This window comes from Staurois parvus, unplaced genomic scaffold (assembly GCF_062004578.1).
Source record: "Staurois parvus isolate SC_StPar_1 unplaced genomic scaffold, SC_StPar_1.0 ptg000615l, whole genome shotgun sequence".
Taxonomy (NCBI): Eukaryota; Metazoa; Chordata; class Amphibia; order Anura; family Ranidae; genus Staurois; species Staurois parvus.
The window spans coordinates 1032768-1049963 of NW_028318411.1; the positions used below are offsets into that span (position 1 = coordinate 1032768).

General features: G+C 43.4%; 1 protein-coding gene across 1 annotated transcript in view; it reads right to left on the reverse strand.

Moving 5' to 3' along the window:
• Window positions 1-17196, reverse strand: part of LOC149449524 (transient receptor potential cation channel subfamily M member 2-like) — an 80626-nt gene that overhangs the window by 16380 nt on the left and 47050 nt on the right. The window contains exons 10-13 of the mRNA XM_089693145.1: window positions 9838-9940; window positions 7668-7789; window positions 6929-7249; window positions 5285-5410 (exon numbers count right to left, since the gene is read on the reverse strand). Coding sequence (XP_089549271.1) covers window positions 5285-5410; window positions 6929-7249; window positions 7668-7789; window positions 9838-9940 — 672 coding nt within the window. The remainder of the gene's footprint in view (window positions 1-5284; window positions 5411-6928; window positions 7250-7667; window positions 7790-9837; window positions 9941-17196) is intronic.

Sequence of the window (17196 nt, forward strand, 5' to 3'; positions counted from 1 at the left end):
TTCTCACCCTTCTCCTCCTAACCGCGGGGACATCTCCCCGAATCCTGGCCCTCCACCACCTCCCTCACCCGCACAACACCCTCCCGCCTCCATGTCCTACCGCAACCCCCGCAACTTAGTATCTGTCCCCCTGCTCCCTAAAATCTCCCCCCCATTTTCATGTGCACTCCTGAACGCCCGATCGGTGTGCAACAAGCTTACCGCCATCCACGACCTTTTTGTTTCCCGCTCCCTCAACCTCCTAGCGATCACGGAAACCTGGATCCAGCCCACTGATTCTACCTCCCCTGCTGCACTCTCCTACGGAGGTCTCACCTGGACCCACTCACCCAGGCCTAACGGTCGTAAAGGTGGTGGGGTTGGTCTGCTCCTGTCACCGCCGAGCACCTTCCGAGTCCTCCCAAACCCCCCCTCCCTATCCTTCTCCTCCTTCGAGGCCCACTGCGTCCGACTATTCTCCCCAACCCCCCTGAAGATTGCTGTGATATACCGGCCTCCTGGATCCATACCCCGTTTCCTGGATGACTTTTCCTCCTGGCTACCCTTCTTCCTCTCCTCTGAGCTACCCACCATCATCCTTGGGGATTTCAACATCCCTGTCAACCTCGACAACCCAGACACATCCCATCTCCTCCACTTAACCTCCTCCTTTGCACTTGCACAGTGCATACAATCCACCACACACTCCAACGGTAATATCCTTGATCTTCTCTTCTCCAACCGCTGCGCTCCCCACAACCTCACTAACACCCCCTTCCCTCTCTCTGACCACAACCTGATTACCTTCTCTATCTCCACGTCCTCCAACACCTACCCCTGCAAATGTCACGCTACTACCAGCCGTAATCTCTGCAACCTTAACCCTGCCCCCCTCCGCTCTGCAGCTGATCAACTCCATGACCACATCCTCCCCCTGTCCTGCCCTGACTTGGCTATGACCGCCTACAACAACACGCTGTCAACAGCCCTTGACTCACTAGCGCCTTTAACCACACGCAACATCAGACCCCGACCGCTCCAGCCCTGGCAGACTGATCACACCAAAACCCTCAAACGACACAGTCGTGCCCTGGAGCGACTATGGCGCAAAACAAAATCCCAACAAGCCTTCACCCTCTACAAATCTGCCTTCCACACCTACACCTCCTCCCTCCACGCAGCCAAACAAGCCTACTTCCTGACCCTCATCAAGACCCTCTCCTCCAATCCTTAACGACTCTTCTCCACCTTCAACTCTCTACTCTCTCCACCCCCACCTCCACCCAGCACCTCACTCACTGCCCTTGAGATTGCCAATCACTTCAAAAACAAGATTGCCACAATTCGCAAGGACATCGCCGCAACTCACACGCCGTCTCAACCCGTCCCCTCTCACACAGCTACCCCCTCATCCCCCCTCCCCCTCGACATAACCCGCAGGGACTTTGTCGCTGCTCAAACTCCCTCCAACCCCGTTCCCCCTCACTCAGCTACCCCCTCATCACCCCTCTCCCACGGCCCCACCACTGCTCTGACCTCCACTTCCACCCCACCCTACATTCCTCATACTGAAGCTCCCCCAACACTCTGCACCTTTGACCTTACTACCATCGAGGAAGTCTCCAAGATCCTCTCTGATGCCCGCCTCACCACCTGCCCCCTCGACCCTATCCCCTCACAACTCCTACGACCTTCCTCCCCCTCCATCCTACGCTCCCTCACCCACATCTTCAATCTCTCCCTCTCCTCAGGCATTTTCCCCTCCCCTCTGAAACATGCACACATCACCCCCATACTTAAAAAGCCCTCCCTGGACCCCAATGACCTGAACAACCTCAGACCCATCTCCCTGCTCCCATTTACATCTAAACTCCTCGAGCGCCTCCTCTACACCCGCCTGTCAGGGCTCCGGGTATGACCAGAGGTATGTGAACTGACGCAGGGAAACGCAGGTTTCAGATATGTTATAAACAATATAATTTATTAATACTAACAATACAAAACGCAGTGCAATACTAAAACATAAACAAAGTGCAAACGAACCAAACCAAACCACCCACAGATAACAATACATACAATGCAAGCGTAGTAAAGCAGGCTGGGTCAATAACAATCGGGCAGGTAGGAACAGGAGGAGCAGGCAGAGAGTAGTCAGGTCACGAGCCGGGTACGGCAACTAACGGGCAGGTAGGTACAGAGGGTCAGGCAGAGAATGGTCGGGGTCACAAGCCAGGGATCAACAGGAGAAGTCAGCAGAGGTCAGGATCAAGCAGGGTCGGCAACAAGTCAGTCAGGCAGGAACAGGAACAGGAATGCAGGTAACAAGATACAGGGGCCCATGGAAAAACACACACCAAGGCACAGACTGCAGGACTGGCCATCCCTTAAATACACCTCCGTAATCAGTTTCAGGTGTTTGGCTGACTACAGGGTTGAGTCTCTGATTGCTGAGAGCACCCGCTGGCCAGCCCTGGTACTGCAGCCCACAAGGCAGGTGAGTCCCACCATTACTGGCAGGTCCATTCCTGACACCGCCTATGCTCTCACCTCAATGACAACAACCTCCTCGATCCCCTACAGTCCGGCTTCCGTCCCCTACACTCCACCAAAACTGCCTTTCTCAAACTCTCCAGCGACCTGCTAACCGCCAAAGCTAATGGCCACTATTCAGTGCTCCTACTCCTTGACCTCTCTGCGGCCTTCTACACAGTCGACCACCCCCTCCTCCTCAAAAAACTACACTCCCTCGGCCTCAGAGATTCTGCTCTCTCCTGGCTCTCATCCTACCTGTCACAACGCTCCTTCAGCGTTACCTATAATGCTACCACCTCCCCCTCACTCCCCCTCTCTGTTGGGGTCCCTCAAGGCTCTGTCCTTGGGCCCCTTCTCTTCTCCATCTACATTTCCTCCCTTGGCCAACTCATACACTCTCACGGCTTCAACTACCACCTCTATGCCGACGACACACAAATCTATCTCTCAACCCCCCACCTCACCCCCTCGGTCTCTGCCCGAATCACACACCTACTGAGCGACACATCAGACTGGATGTCGCTCCACTTCCTTAAACTGAACCTCTCCAAAACCGAGTTTCTTGTCTTCCCCCCAGCCCGGACACCACCCAACATTGACTTCTCCATCACATCCAAAAAAACGCCACCATCAAACCCGCCCCGCAGGCCAGAGTACTTGGTGTCATTCTGGACTCCAACCTATCCTTCCAGCCCCAAGTCCAATCTTTAACTAACTCATGCAGACTCCACCTCCGCAACATCGCCAAAATACGCACGTTCCTAACCCCAGAAAACACTAAACAGCTCATCCACACCCTCATCATATCACGACTCGACTACTGCAACTCCCTCCTCACTGGCCTGCCTCGCCGCTGGCTATCCCCGCTTCAGTCGATCCTGAATACGGCTGCCAGACTCATTCACCTTTCCAACCGCTCCGTTTCCGCCACCCCCCTCTGACAATCCCTCCACTGGCTTCCGATTGCGCAACGGATCAAATTCAAAATCCTAACACTGATGTACTAAGCTGTCCACCATACTGCCCCGAACTACATCACTGACCTAATATCCAAGTACCGCCCAGCACGCACACTCTGCTCCTCACAAGACCTCCTTCTCTCTAGTTCCCTGGTCTTCTCCTCCCATGCCCGCCTCCAGGACTTCTCCAGGGTGTCACCCATCCTCTGGAACTCCCTGCCCCAACCCATCAGATTATCACCTACTCTACTCTCCTTTAGGCGCACCCTGAAAACCCATCTCTTCAGGGAAGCCTACCCCACCCCCTGCTAACTTGCCGACCTCCTCCACTCTTCCTACCACTCCATCCCCCACAGCTTTCTCCTCCTGTGCCACCATCCCCTCCCTCCTAGATTGTAAGCTCGAAAGAGCAGGGCCCTCGATCCCCTCATGTTTTGCATTGTATTGTTATTGTTCTGTCACATGTTCTGTCCCGCTTTGTAATGTACAGCGCTGAGCGAACTATTGGCGCTTTATAAATACTGTATAATAATAAAAATCATGGATCAGTTTGAATACATCAGAATACTTGAAGAGGTCATGCTGCCTTATGCTGAAGAGGAAATGCCCTTGAAATGGGTGTTCCAACAAGACAACGACCCCAAACACACCAGTAAACCTGCAACATCTTGGTTCCAGACCAACAAGATTGACGTTATGGAGTGGCCAGCCCAATCCCCGGATCTTAATCCAATAGAAAACTTGTGGGGGGACATCAAAAATGCCATTTCTGAGGCAAAACCAAGAAATAGAGAAGAACTGTAAAATGTAGTCCAATCATCCTGGGCTGGAATACCTGATCACAGGGGCCAGAAGTTGGGTGACTCCATGCAACACAGATGTACAGCAGCTCTCAGAAACAGTGCTTATACAACCAAATATTCATGAAGTCATTCAAAGGAAAGCAAAATCTTCAAACATTTTTCAGTTTATATAGTGAATGTTTGAGTTTGTAAAGAAGAATACAAACACTGCTATTTTTTTGAACAGTCTAATATTCACTTTTCTTCAATTTTTTTAGAGGAACAACACAAATTTGATCTATTTTTCTTCATGTTTTGATTTGGAATAGAATGTGTAGTGTTCCCAATGCATTTGTGTGTATAGAAATAAAAGCTATTAGAAGGATTTTCAGCCTCTATTCACTTTTTTCAACACACTGCTATTATTTTGAACACGACTGTACATGTCCAAAGTATATGGAGAGTTGATCCTGTTTCTCTGCATTGTCTCCAGAAAGCGGATGAGCGTTGAGGGTAATATAAAGAAAGTTTAACTGCAGTTAGGTAACATTGGTGCAAGATTTTCATGTACGATTCCCAGTGGGAGCTACATCGGGATGCTTTACGGGTGATGTTAAAAGTCTTTTCCCATGTGTGCGGTAGTATTGATTGTGAGAGAAGTTTCTCCCCGAAATTCGAATTTTAGAAAAAGGTTATATTCTAACACTAATACACATAGGAAATCAGCAATATTCAGTATTATGTTTATATTTCGAATTTGGCTCTCTGTATAGAACACAAAAACCCTGGCCTACAGTCACATCACCCACATCAGTGCTATAGGAATTATGGACAGGACAACAGTTTAAGGACACAACAAAATCATTTTTGTCGACGGACATTTATGTTTTTCTTGAGTGTCAAAGCCCTCAGTAATCCTAGTTCAACTTTTAGGCTCTTTGTAATTTTCTGATCACTAAAGATAGGTACAAAACAACAGCAATTCGGGAAAAGAAGGCAATGATTGGCTAAGAGGGAACAGCATTTCTCTACCAGATTCCAGAAAATGTCTGCCATCTCTGCTCGGTTCTGCACGATGCACCAGATGAGAAGATCCCTCGCAGGGTGGTCCAACTGCTGCTCATTTTTGGGTTTCATAGTTCCTACTTTCGCAGTCACCTGAGGATACAAAATTCATATCAGATTCATATTGTTGCTCTTTTCCTTTTTTACACCATTGCAGGTCATCAAGAGTAAAGATTGTCATAAGTTACTTCTAGCACTCAACAAAAGTGGTCAATATCATGTCACCTTCCTGTTCTATTTACTTTCATCCTATCAACTCCAACCAATCTTAAGAAGTAGGGGGTAAGAATATTAGGAGGAGATGAAATAGAGAAAATGGCAAAAGATAATACACAAATTAAAGATTCTAACTCTGCCAGTTGGATGTTTGTACCACCTTCATGACGGATGGCCTGTTTCAGAACTTAAAGCTACAGAGAAACAAAAGTTAGACAAGTTTGAGAGGAATACAACAAATGGATACAAGAAATGGAGAGTTTTCATGGCTTTAAGTACCATCTCTATGCTGATGACACACAAATCTATCTTTCTACCCCTCAACTCACCCCTTCAGTCTCCTCTCGCATTACTAACCTACGAAGTGACATATTGGCATGGATGTCCCTCCACTTCCTCAAACTCAATCCTTCCAAAACTGGGCTCTTAGTATTCCCCCCAGCCCATGCCCCCTCCCCCGACTTCTCCATCAAGATCAATAACACAATCATCAGTCCCTCCCCTCATGCCAGGGTACTAGGTGTAATCCTAGACTCCCATCTGTCCTTTCATCCCCAAATCCAATCACTGTCCAAACCTTGTAGACTTCATTTCCACAACATCTCCAAGATACGCCCGTTCCTAACCTCGGAAACCACTAAGCAACTTATTCACTCCCTTGTTATATCTCGCCTTGACTATTGTAACTCCCTCCTCATTGGCTGACCTCATCGCAGGCTATCCCCTCTTCAGTCTATCATGAATGCTGCTGCCAGACTCATCCACCTTACTAACTGTTCCATATCTGCTATTCCTGATAGGTGGCACTGACTGGCATTGATAGGTGACACTGAAAGGCAGCTCAGATGGGCACTGATATGTGGCATTGATGTGCACTGGTAGGCACTGGCAAGTGGCATTGATGAGCACTGACAGATGGCATTGATGGACACTGACAGGTGGCACTGCTGGGGCTACACTGATCATCAGGGCACACCGATCATCAGTGCCCTGATGATCAGTGTACATGTCCCCTCTGAAGGATGCCGATTACCGGCTCTCCTCTTCTCTCGAGCTGTCAGAGTGACAGCTTGTGAGCAGAGAAATGCCAATAACCGTCATTTCCCTATTTACATATATTGGACACAGCTGATCACATGACCGAGGCGACATCTTCGGCTCTTTCCATTGATAGGTAATCCGTTGTGTCTGAGGGACACAGCGCACCACCAATCGCCGCGCTGCATGCCCCTGGAGCCGCGCATGCGCGCTTAGAATGGGAGGACATCATATGACGTCCTCCCTGAACGAGAGAACCGCCTTGCGCCCGTCATTTCCTTATATGGTGGGCGGGAGACGGTTAACATATATTTCAAATATATTTTTCTTCCATGTGGAAAAGACCACATTGCTCACCTTGATGTTGACTTCTGCCAGGCTCTGTTTACGCTTGGCTTCTGGGTACAAGGGTTCTGTTAGGTCTCCCAGAAGATCCTGTAGGACATGGGAGACATGATGAAGTTCTATTTTAGATACTTCCTTTGATCTCTTTGATGTGGCTTGTCTCACAAGTTTGCTGTGAATCAAACTGGATGGTTCTGTATTGTTGTACAAGTAGGTGAGAGTGTCCCTGGTGAGGTACTCCGCCAGACTGACTCCACGCTCCAGGAACAGGCGCACAAATGACGGTTTGTCTTCAATAAGTGACAGTGTCAAGCTGGGATACAGATCAGATGGCTAGAAGACAAGCAAGAAGAAGCTTTAAATTGAAAAATGAACATCAGCAAATAAGACAGCAATACTTCACAGCAGGGGCGTACTGACAACTCATAGGGCCCCCGGGCAATAGGGGATCATGGGGACCCTGTGTCCTCACCCACATTCAAACCACAACTAAAAAAGCCTATGAAAGGTACTAGGGGCATCTCATGGGACCCCTTACTGACTCTGGGCCCTCAGTCAGTCTGCCCCTGCTTCACAGATTCTGTTGCAGCATACTAAATGTACAACCTAACCAAGTTAAAATATAGGTTCACACCTCTCATATCAGAATATAATGCAGAGCTGACAAACCACAACATAATATGTCACCATATTCAAAATGAGGGAAAGAGGGCAATGAACAGGGATTAAGTGACAACAAAGAATAAACGACCTTCCAGGTCCAGCCTTCAGTGAACATCTGAGTCTCAACAATCTCTGGCCAGTTCCAGGACACGGCAAGCTTCAGCTGATGGTTCCAGTTCTCCTGGCTATTGGGATCAGCTTTGTGAGAGGCTGAAAGACAGATATCAGTGGTCATTATTATGTTGTTTTCTTACTTCTATGAAGACTTTATTTATCAGATTATCATATTATTTCTGTGTCACTTTGTTTATTTTCCAGCTTCTCTATACCTTAACTAGTAACACTGGTTGGGTAGGGAATGAATCAGTATCTCATGACCTCCCTGGCAAAGGCTTCCAGCCAGTTGGTTGTCCCCCTAGGGGTACTTTGCGTAAAATTGATGGCGCTATATACAGTTGTGTTCAAAATAATAGCAGTGTGTTGAAAAAAGTGAATAAAGCTGAAAATCCTTCTAATAGCTTTTATTTCCATCCACACAAATGCATTGGGAACACGACACATTCTATTCCAAATCACAACATGAAGAAAAATAGATCAAATTTGTGTTGTTCCTCTAAAAAAATTGAATAAAATGAATATTAGACGGATCAAAAAATAGCAGAGTTTGTATTCTTCTTTACAAACTCAAACATTCACTATATAAACTGAAAAATGTTTGAAGATTTTGCTTTCCTTTGAATGACTTAATGAATAATTTGTTGTATAAACACTGTTTCTGAGAACTGCTGTACATCTGTGTTGCATGGAGTCACCCAACTTCTGGCCCCTGTGAACAGGTATTCCAGCCCAGGGTGATTGGACGACATTCCACAGTTCTCCTCTATTTCTTGGTTTTGCCTCAGAAACTGCATTTTTGATGTCACCCCACAAGTTTTCTATTGGATTAAGATCCGGGGATTGGGCTGGCTACTCCATAACGTCCATCTTGTTGGTCTGGAACCAAGATGTTGCACATTTGCTGGTGTGTTTGGGGTCGTTGTCTTGCTGGAACACCCATTTCAAGGGCATTTCCTCTTCAGCATAAGGCAGCATGACCTCTTCAAGTATTCTGATGTATTCAAACTGATCCATGATCCCTGGTATGCGCTAAATAGGCCCAACACCGTAGTATGAGAAACATCCCCATATCATGATGCTTGCACCACCATGCTTCACTGTCTTCACAGTGTACTGTGGCTTGAATTCAGTGTTTGGGGGTCGTCTGACAAACTGTCTCTGGCCACTAGACCCAAAAAGAACAATCTTACTTTCATCAGTCCACAAAATGTTGCGCCATTGCTCTTTGGCAAATTGTAACCTCTTCAGCACATGTCTTTTTTCCAACAGTGGGACTTTGCAGGGGCTTCTTGCAGATAGCTTGGCTTCACATAGGCGTCTTCTAATTGTAACAGTACTCACAGGGAACTTTACACCTTCTTTTATCTTCCTGGAGCTGATTATTGGCGGAGTCCTTGCCATTTTGGCTATTCTTCTATCCACTTTATACTTTTATATACTTTATACTGTACTATACTTACTTTATCTATATACGTTTTCGCTTGCTTCCACGTCTTTCAGATTTTGGTTGCCATTTTAAAGCATTTGCGATTATGTTAGCTGAGCAGCCTATCATTTTCTACACTTCTTTATATGTTTTCCCCTCTCCAATCAACTTTTTAATCAAGGTACGCTGTTCTTCTGAACAATGTCTGGAACGACCCATTTTCCTCAGAATTTCAGAGAGAAATGCACTGTAACCAACATGTACAACATTTGCTGCCTTCCTTCCTTAAATATGGGCAAAAATTGCCATCTGTTTTTCAAAGAATGACTGACCTCACTAATAGAACTCCACACTGCTATTATTTTGAACATGCCCCTTTCGAAGAGTGATTCAATTACACAGAATCAGCAGCATGCATGTCATGACTGTTGGATTTCTATTACTCTACTACACCTGCTAGTAAATTATTTGTCATGTAGAAATATCATTTCTACCAAAAACAGTGATTGATCCGGTTAGTGATGTCTGACTGCTATTATTTTGAACACAACTGTAAGTAACTGAAATAAATAAATAACTGAAAGGAAAAAAAACTGGGAAAAGATACACTTTAATGTGCAAGTCCGGTGTCCACAAAATATCTAATGGAAAGAGGAAATTTTCTCTGTAACCAAGCCTCAGAGAAATATTTTGTCTGCTGGTGTCAATCTCTGACCTTTCAGCAAAGCTTGCAGGATTGCCACATCCATCCCTTGATCTCCAACCTTCTCCTCCCGGAGGATGGTGAGGAGAGACTCCATGCGGACAATATCTTGAATCTATGGAGAAATTTGGAGACACCTATGAATATCTGCAGTGTGATTAAGCATATGTTTTAGCCAAAGACCGTCACTCTTTTAGTCACTGAGAACTACTGAAGGCATAAAACTAGAACCTGTAGGAAATGTAGCTTCTTTTTTTTTTTTTTTTTTTTTAATGTAAATATTTACTAAGTGTCCAGATAAAATACATATTCCATCGTTTTCTCATAAGACATACAAAACCATTATTTATATCCCTTTCTATAATATCCCCCCCCCCCAACTAACTTCCCTTCCCCCCCCCCCCATACTACCCACCCTGCATTTCTCCACGTCTACCCTACAAAAGTAAGAGGCACTTTCACATATCACACCCTAAAGCTTCATACATTTCGCCTTCAGTACAAATTTTTTCCATTTCACATAGTATAACCCCATCTTGTCTTCCTGCATATGATACACTTTCTCCATCCTACAAATCTGGTTCACTCTATCTACCCAATCCTCTTCCTTCGGCACCTCTGTCTTACGCCAAAACTTGGGTATCAAACCTTTTGGTGGGTTTAGATAGTGCCATATACCCCATTCCTTGTATTTGTTTACTGATAATGCTGTGCTATGTAATAGACAAATCTCTGGATCCAATCCCATATTCATCTCAGTAATCATCCCAATTAAATGAACTATTGTCTTCCAAAATACTTGAATTTTTGGACACTCCCACCATATGTGATATGACGTGTCTATTTCTCCACATCCCCGCCATCACTCCGGTGAGTTCTCCCCACTCATCTTATGTTCAACAATCGGTGTAAATGTGCCATCTTATCAAACACTTATAATTTATTTCCACCTCCCGCATACTTATATTCTCGTGAATTAATCTATATATTTCCTTCTGTTTATCCTCTTCTATCACAACCCCCAAATCTCTTTCCCATTTCACTATATACATTGGCTTTGTGTCTAGTTCAGTGAGAATCTATATATTTTAGCAGTGCCGTGTTTCCCATCTCCCCATGTCTCAAACAGATTCCAATCCTTTCTAGATCTCAAAGGTTTCGGAAAATTCCCAACAAAATGTTTTAATTGGTGATACCTCCACTCATCTATCTTAGTGAAAATTTCTCCTTTTTCCTCTTCCAAATCCTTAAGTGATCTCAATTCCCCCCCCCCCCCCACCATTATATCTCTCAACTGGATATCCTCCTTCTTAAACAATTTTCCTATAATCTCCTCCCTTAGAAATGTAGCTTAATATTTATTTTGAAGTACACACTAGACTAGAGGTGACCATGGTATTGCACATGGCTGACCTTTGTAAAAGGTGTTAGACAGTATATATAGAAGATGTAAAAAACTGGAGATATCTAGGTATTGAGTGACCATCAAACACAACCAAAAATCTTTGCGCTGAATGCGTACTCAAATAAAATGTCTAAATAATCTCATTAAAGTGATAATAAACAAATAATGACCACTGCTGCCATCTTAAATGAAATAACTATACTTCAGTGAACATAAATAATCTAGTGGTGCTGTGGCCAACTAATGAGTGAAACACATTCTCCAGTGATAAAATATAAGAAAATAAAATGAAATAAAATAAAATATACATGACCATGGTATCTGCTGGAGAGGAGTAAGGAGATTTATGAAGTCTATAAAGTCTATGAAGTTTACATATAGTCCAACTCTTAGTCAGCGTCTCCGTGTCAAGAAAACCCAATAGTGCGTATGTCTTCTATTAGAAATGTCCTCTTTCTTTCTTTCTTATTTTCTTTCTTTCTTTCTTTCTTTCTTTCTTTCTTTCTTTCTCTTTCTTTCTTTCTTTCTTTCTTTCTTTTTCTTGATAAACTCCTCTTCCTCCACTTAATACCCTCAACGAAATAAAAATCACATATAGTGCATTATCCAAAATGCATGATATCCCCTCAAGGGGTCACAAAGCTTAATGCAAGTAGATAATCCTCAACCAGATGGATCTCAGTGATGAAACACACAAAAGCTCCTCTACATGGCATCCACAGCAATCAGTGATTATCTCCTTGCATTTACACTTTGTGACCTCTTGAGGGTCGCAGTTTGAAGATAGGATACAGGGGTATTTAAGTGGGCGCGACGTGCACAGCCTCAGAAGAAGTCGGAAGTGACAAAACGCGTCAGAACGTGACGTTGGACGTAAAACAGAAGTTACAGAGCGGCCATTTTGGAAAATGTTTTGCCATTGGAATTTATGCTGAGACACCTTGCTTGTTTGCAAACACAATTTTATCGGTAAAGAGAGATATCCCTGTTATTGCCTACTACACTATTTTGGGTATACTTTGTCACATGTTATGATGTTGTGAATCGGATACGTTGTGGAGTATTAAGAAATCAAAATTATGATTCGGCACTTATATTGATGGCAAGCTTGCAAAATATTTGGTTTTTATGATTAATCATAATTTATATTAATATGTGTGAATGGTCTTTTGACAAATGGTAGTATTACAATTCTTCAATTATAACTGAGACTGAAAAATATGAATAAGTTAAGCTGAGACAGTAAAATAAGACAGGAGTTAAGCTGAACTAGCTAAACCAGCTGAAGGCTGAGTATACTATATTTAGGCATAGCTGGTTAAACGTCTCTGGTAGTATATGTCAAGGTTATTAGGAGGACTCATTATAGATTTACTATTACATTATGTATTTTAATAGTATCTGTGTGTATTTAGTATACGTTTCTAACATTGATACATATATAGTTTAGTGATTATACATTGATATGTTGAAAAGATATGTTCTTAAGCTATATTATTCTTTAAATATATAGCTGACGTTACATCATTAGCTTATAATATTATGTACATCAGCATACATATGTTCCTGGCCATCAAAAACATTATGTGAGTGTCATCCCCTCCCTTCTATGCCATACAAGGTATTAAGAATCTCTCATTATGACACACTCATTCTGCATAAAAGGGTCCATAAGGGACAGGGAGGAGGACACACGCTAAGACTGACACTCTGACACACATACACGCACACACACGTATGAGAAATCCAACAGGTGCATGCAGCAAGGCAAAGTTTGTCACTTCCATCTATTTCTGGCTTCTTCAACAAAGTCTCGAAGGACAAGTAGAGCATGAAGGACATGTTCGCACATGGCCGGAATTCTATGTCAAATAATGGTGACTTATCTTTAAACGTTTGCTTGTTATTTCTACAGTAGTTTTATCTACATGGAACTGTTCATAATACGCTTTACATTGTTATTTTACACCATTGTGTGATAGAATAAAATCACACTTCATTTTTTATTTCATTGGCTCTTTCATTCATAATCGCCTCAAGACACTAAAAGAAGTATTATATGTGTCTAAAATCCAACATGGAGTGAGAGGAGCCCCCCTTTTTATGCAAGTGGACTTTATCATTTGATAAGGTGCATGAGATATGAGGTGGCGGTCAGTGTGTTCACCAGCACTGGGAAAACATTTTTTCATGTGAGGGGAGCATGTATACAGTTTTGAAGATATGACACTATATGTAATTCCTTCGGAGGTACATTTTTCATACGAACGTGGACGGATTTAGGAGCTCAACCATGAAGAATGGTGGATTTTGTTGTTGCTTTTCTACATTTTTAAGAGGGTAAGACTAAGGATGACAGAAGGTTAGAAGTGGACACAAGGTGGAGTGGAGTGATTTTCACTTATTGGCACTAGTTTTGTAAGTGCGTTTTTTTGTGTTGGATATCATGCGTTTTGGATAATGTACTATTTGCCATTTATATTTCTTTGAGGGTATTAAGTGGAGGAATAGGAGTTTATCACTTGTGAAAGAAAGAAGAATTATCTAATAGAAGACAGCAGCACTATTGTGTTTTCTTGACACGGAGACGCTGACTAAGAGTTGGACTATGTGTTTTGGCTCTCGGGGGAAAACGTATAATTTGGTGTCTGGGGTTTATTATTTATTGTGTTAGCACTTAGTAGCACACCAATACATTTATTTATTTATGAAGTTTACATGGTGATACCACAATTGGAGACTTTACAAGCAATACATGCTGACCATGAGAATGGAAGGCATGTGGGTCTGGTGAGTACATACCCAAAAGGGAAGGTGGTTTCCTGAGCACGTGGTGATTTTGGTTCGGTAATAAGATCACAACACTGAAATAGAGGTCTACATTAGAGATGAGCGAAGAAATGAAAAATTCGATTCGGCTGATTCGGCGAATTCCAGTGTGAAATTCGATTCGATGCGAATTTCTCCGCTACGAAGATGACTTATTTAAAGGGTTTCTAGGCTTCAGAGAGCCTTTAAATTAGTGCAGAACACTGTACCTTTAATTTAAATGCCCTTGGAGATGAGGAAGGAGAAGGAGAAGGAGAAGGATGAGACGAAGGAGAAGGAGAAGGATGAGAAGAAGGAGAAGGAGAAGGATGAGAAGAAGGAGAAGGATGAGAAGAAGGAGAAGGATGAGAAGAAGGAGAAGGAGAAGGAGAAGGATGAGAAGAAGGAGAAGGAGAAGGATGAGAAGAAGGAGAAGGAGAAGGATGAGAAGAAGGAGAAGGATGAGAAGGAGAAGGATGAGAAGAAGAAGGATGAGAAGAAGGAGAAGGATGAGAAGAAGGAGAAGGAGAAGGATGAGAAGAAGGAGAAGGAGAAGGATGAGAAGAAAGAGAAGGATGAGAAGAAGAAGGATGAGAAGAAGGAGAAGGATGAGAAGAAGAAGGATGAGAAGAAGGAAAAGGATGAGAAGAAGAAGGATGAGAAGAAGGAGAAGGATGAGAAGAAGGAGAATGATGAGAAGAAGGAGAAGGATGATAAGAAGGAGAAGGAAGAGAAGAAGGAGAAGGAGAAGGATGAGAAGAAGGAGAAGGATGAGAAGAAGGAGAAGGATGAGAAGAAGGAGAAGGAGAAGGATGAGAAGAAGGAGAAGGATGAGAAGAAGAAGGATGAGAAGAAGGATGAGAAGAAGGAGGAGAAGGATGAGAAGAAGAAGGATGAGAAGAAGGAGAAGGATGAGAAGAAGGAGAATGATGAGAAGAAGGAGAAGGATGAGAAGAAGGAGAAGGATGAGAAGAAGGAGAAGGATGAGAAGAAGGAGAAGGATGAGAAGAAGGAGAAGGAGAAGGATGAGAAGAAAAAGGATGAGAAGAAGGAGAAGGAGAAGGATGAGAAGAAGGAGAAGGATGAGAAGGAGAAGGAGAAGGATGAGAAGAAGGAGAAGGAGAAGGATGAGAAGAAGGAGAAGGATGAGAAGAAGGAGAAGGATGAGAAGAAGGAGAAGGAGAAGCAGAAGAAGAAGGATGAGAAGAAGGAGAAGGAGAAGGATGAGAAGAAGGAGAAGGAGAAGGATGAGAAGAAGGAGAAGGATGAGAAGAAGGATGAGCAGAAGGAGAAGGATGAGAAGAAGGAGAAGGATGAGAAGAAGGAGAAGGATGAGAAGAAGGATGAGAAGAAGGATGAGAAGAAGGAGAAGGATGAGAAGAAGGACAGTTCTGTGACAGTTTCTGTCTATTTCTGACAGTTCTGGGACATTCACTCCATACAGCGGTTTCAACCGCTGTATGGAGGGAATGTCATAGAACTGTCAGAAATAGACTATTAATGACAGTTCTGGGACTGTCCTTCCATGCAGCGGTTGAAACATTGTATGTATTTGTTTCCATAAATGGATCCATTTATGGAAACAAATACATACAATGTTTCAACCGCTGCATGGAAGGACAGTCCCAGAACTGTCATTAATAGTCTATTTCTGACAGTTCCATGACATTCCCTCCATACAGCGGTTAAAACAGCTGTATGGAGTGAATGTCCCAGAACTGTCATAAATAGTCTATTTCTGACAGATCTGGGACATTCACTCCATACAGCTGTTTTAACCGCTGTATGGAGGGAATGTCATGGAACTGTCAGAAATAGACTATTAATGACAGTTGTGGGACTGTCCTTCCATACAGCGGTTGAAACATTGTATGTATTTGTTTCCATAAATGGATCCATTTATGGAAACAAATACATACAATGTTTCAACCGCTGCATTGAAGGACAGTCCCAGAACTGTCATTAATAGTCTATTTCTGACAGTTCCATGACATTCCCTCCATACAGCGGTTAAAACAGCTGTATGCAGTGAATGTCCCAGAACTGTCATAAATAGTCTATTTCTGACAGATCTGGGACATTCACTCCATACAGCTGTTTTAACCGCTGTATGGAGGGAATGTCATGGAACTGTCAGAAATAGACTATTAATGACAGTTCTGGGACTGTCCTTCCATGCAGCGGTTGAAACATTGTATGTATTTGTTTCCATAAATGGATCCATTTATGGAAACAAATACATACAATGTTTCAACCGCTGTATGGAAGGACAGTCCCACAACTGTCATTAATAGTCTATTTCTGACAGTTCCATGACATTCCCTCCATACAGCGGTTAAAACAGCTGTATGCAGTGAATGTCCCAGAACTGTCATAAATAGTCTATTTCTGACAGATCTGGGACATTCACTCCATACAGCTGTTTTAACCGCTGTATGGAGGGAATGTCATGGAACTGTCAGAAATAGACTATTAATGACAGTTCTGGGACTGTCCTTCCATGCAGCGGTTGAAACATTGTATGTATTTGTTTCCATAAATGGATCCATTTATGGAAACAAATACATACAATGTTTCAACCGCTGTATGGAAGGACAGTCCCACAACTGTCATTAATAGTCTATTTCTGACAGTTCCATGACATTCCCTCCATACAGCGGTTAAAACAGCTGTATGCAGTGAATGTCCCAGAACTGTCATAAATAGTCTATTTCTGACAGATCTGGGACATTCACTCCATACAGCTGTTTTAACCGCTGTATGGAGGGAATGTCATGGAACTGTCAGAAATAGACTATTAATGACAGTTGTGGGACTGTCCTTCCATACAGCGGTTGAAACATTGTATGTATTTGTTTCCATAAATGGATCCATTTATGGAAACAAATACATACGGAAACAAATACATACAATGTTTCAACCGCTGTATGGAAGGACAGTCCCACAACTGTCATTAATAGTCTATTTCTGACAGTTCCATGACATTCCCTCCATACAGCGGTTAAAACAGCTGTATGCAGTGAATGTCCCAGAACTGTCATAAATAGTCTATTTCTGATAGATCTGGGACATTCACTGCATACAGCTGTTTTAACCGCTGTATGGAGGGAATGTCATGGAACTGTCAGAAATAGACTATTAATGACAGTTCTGGGACT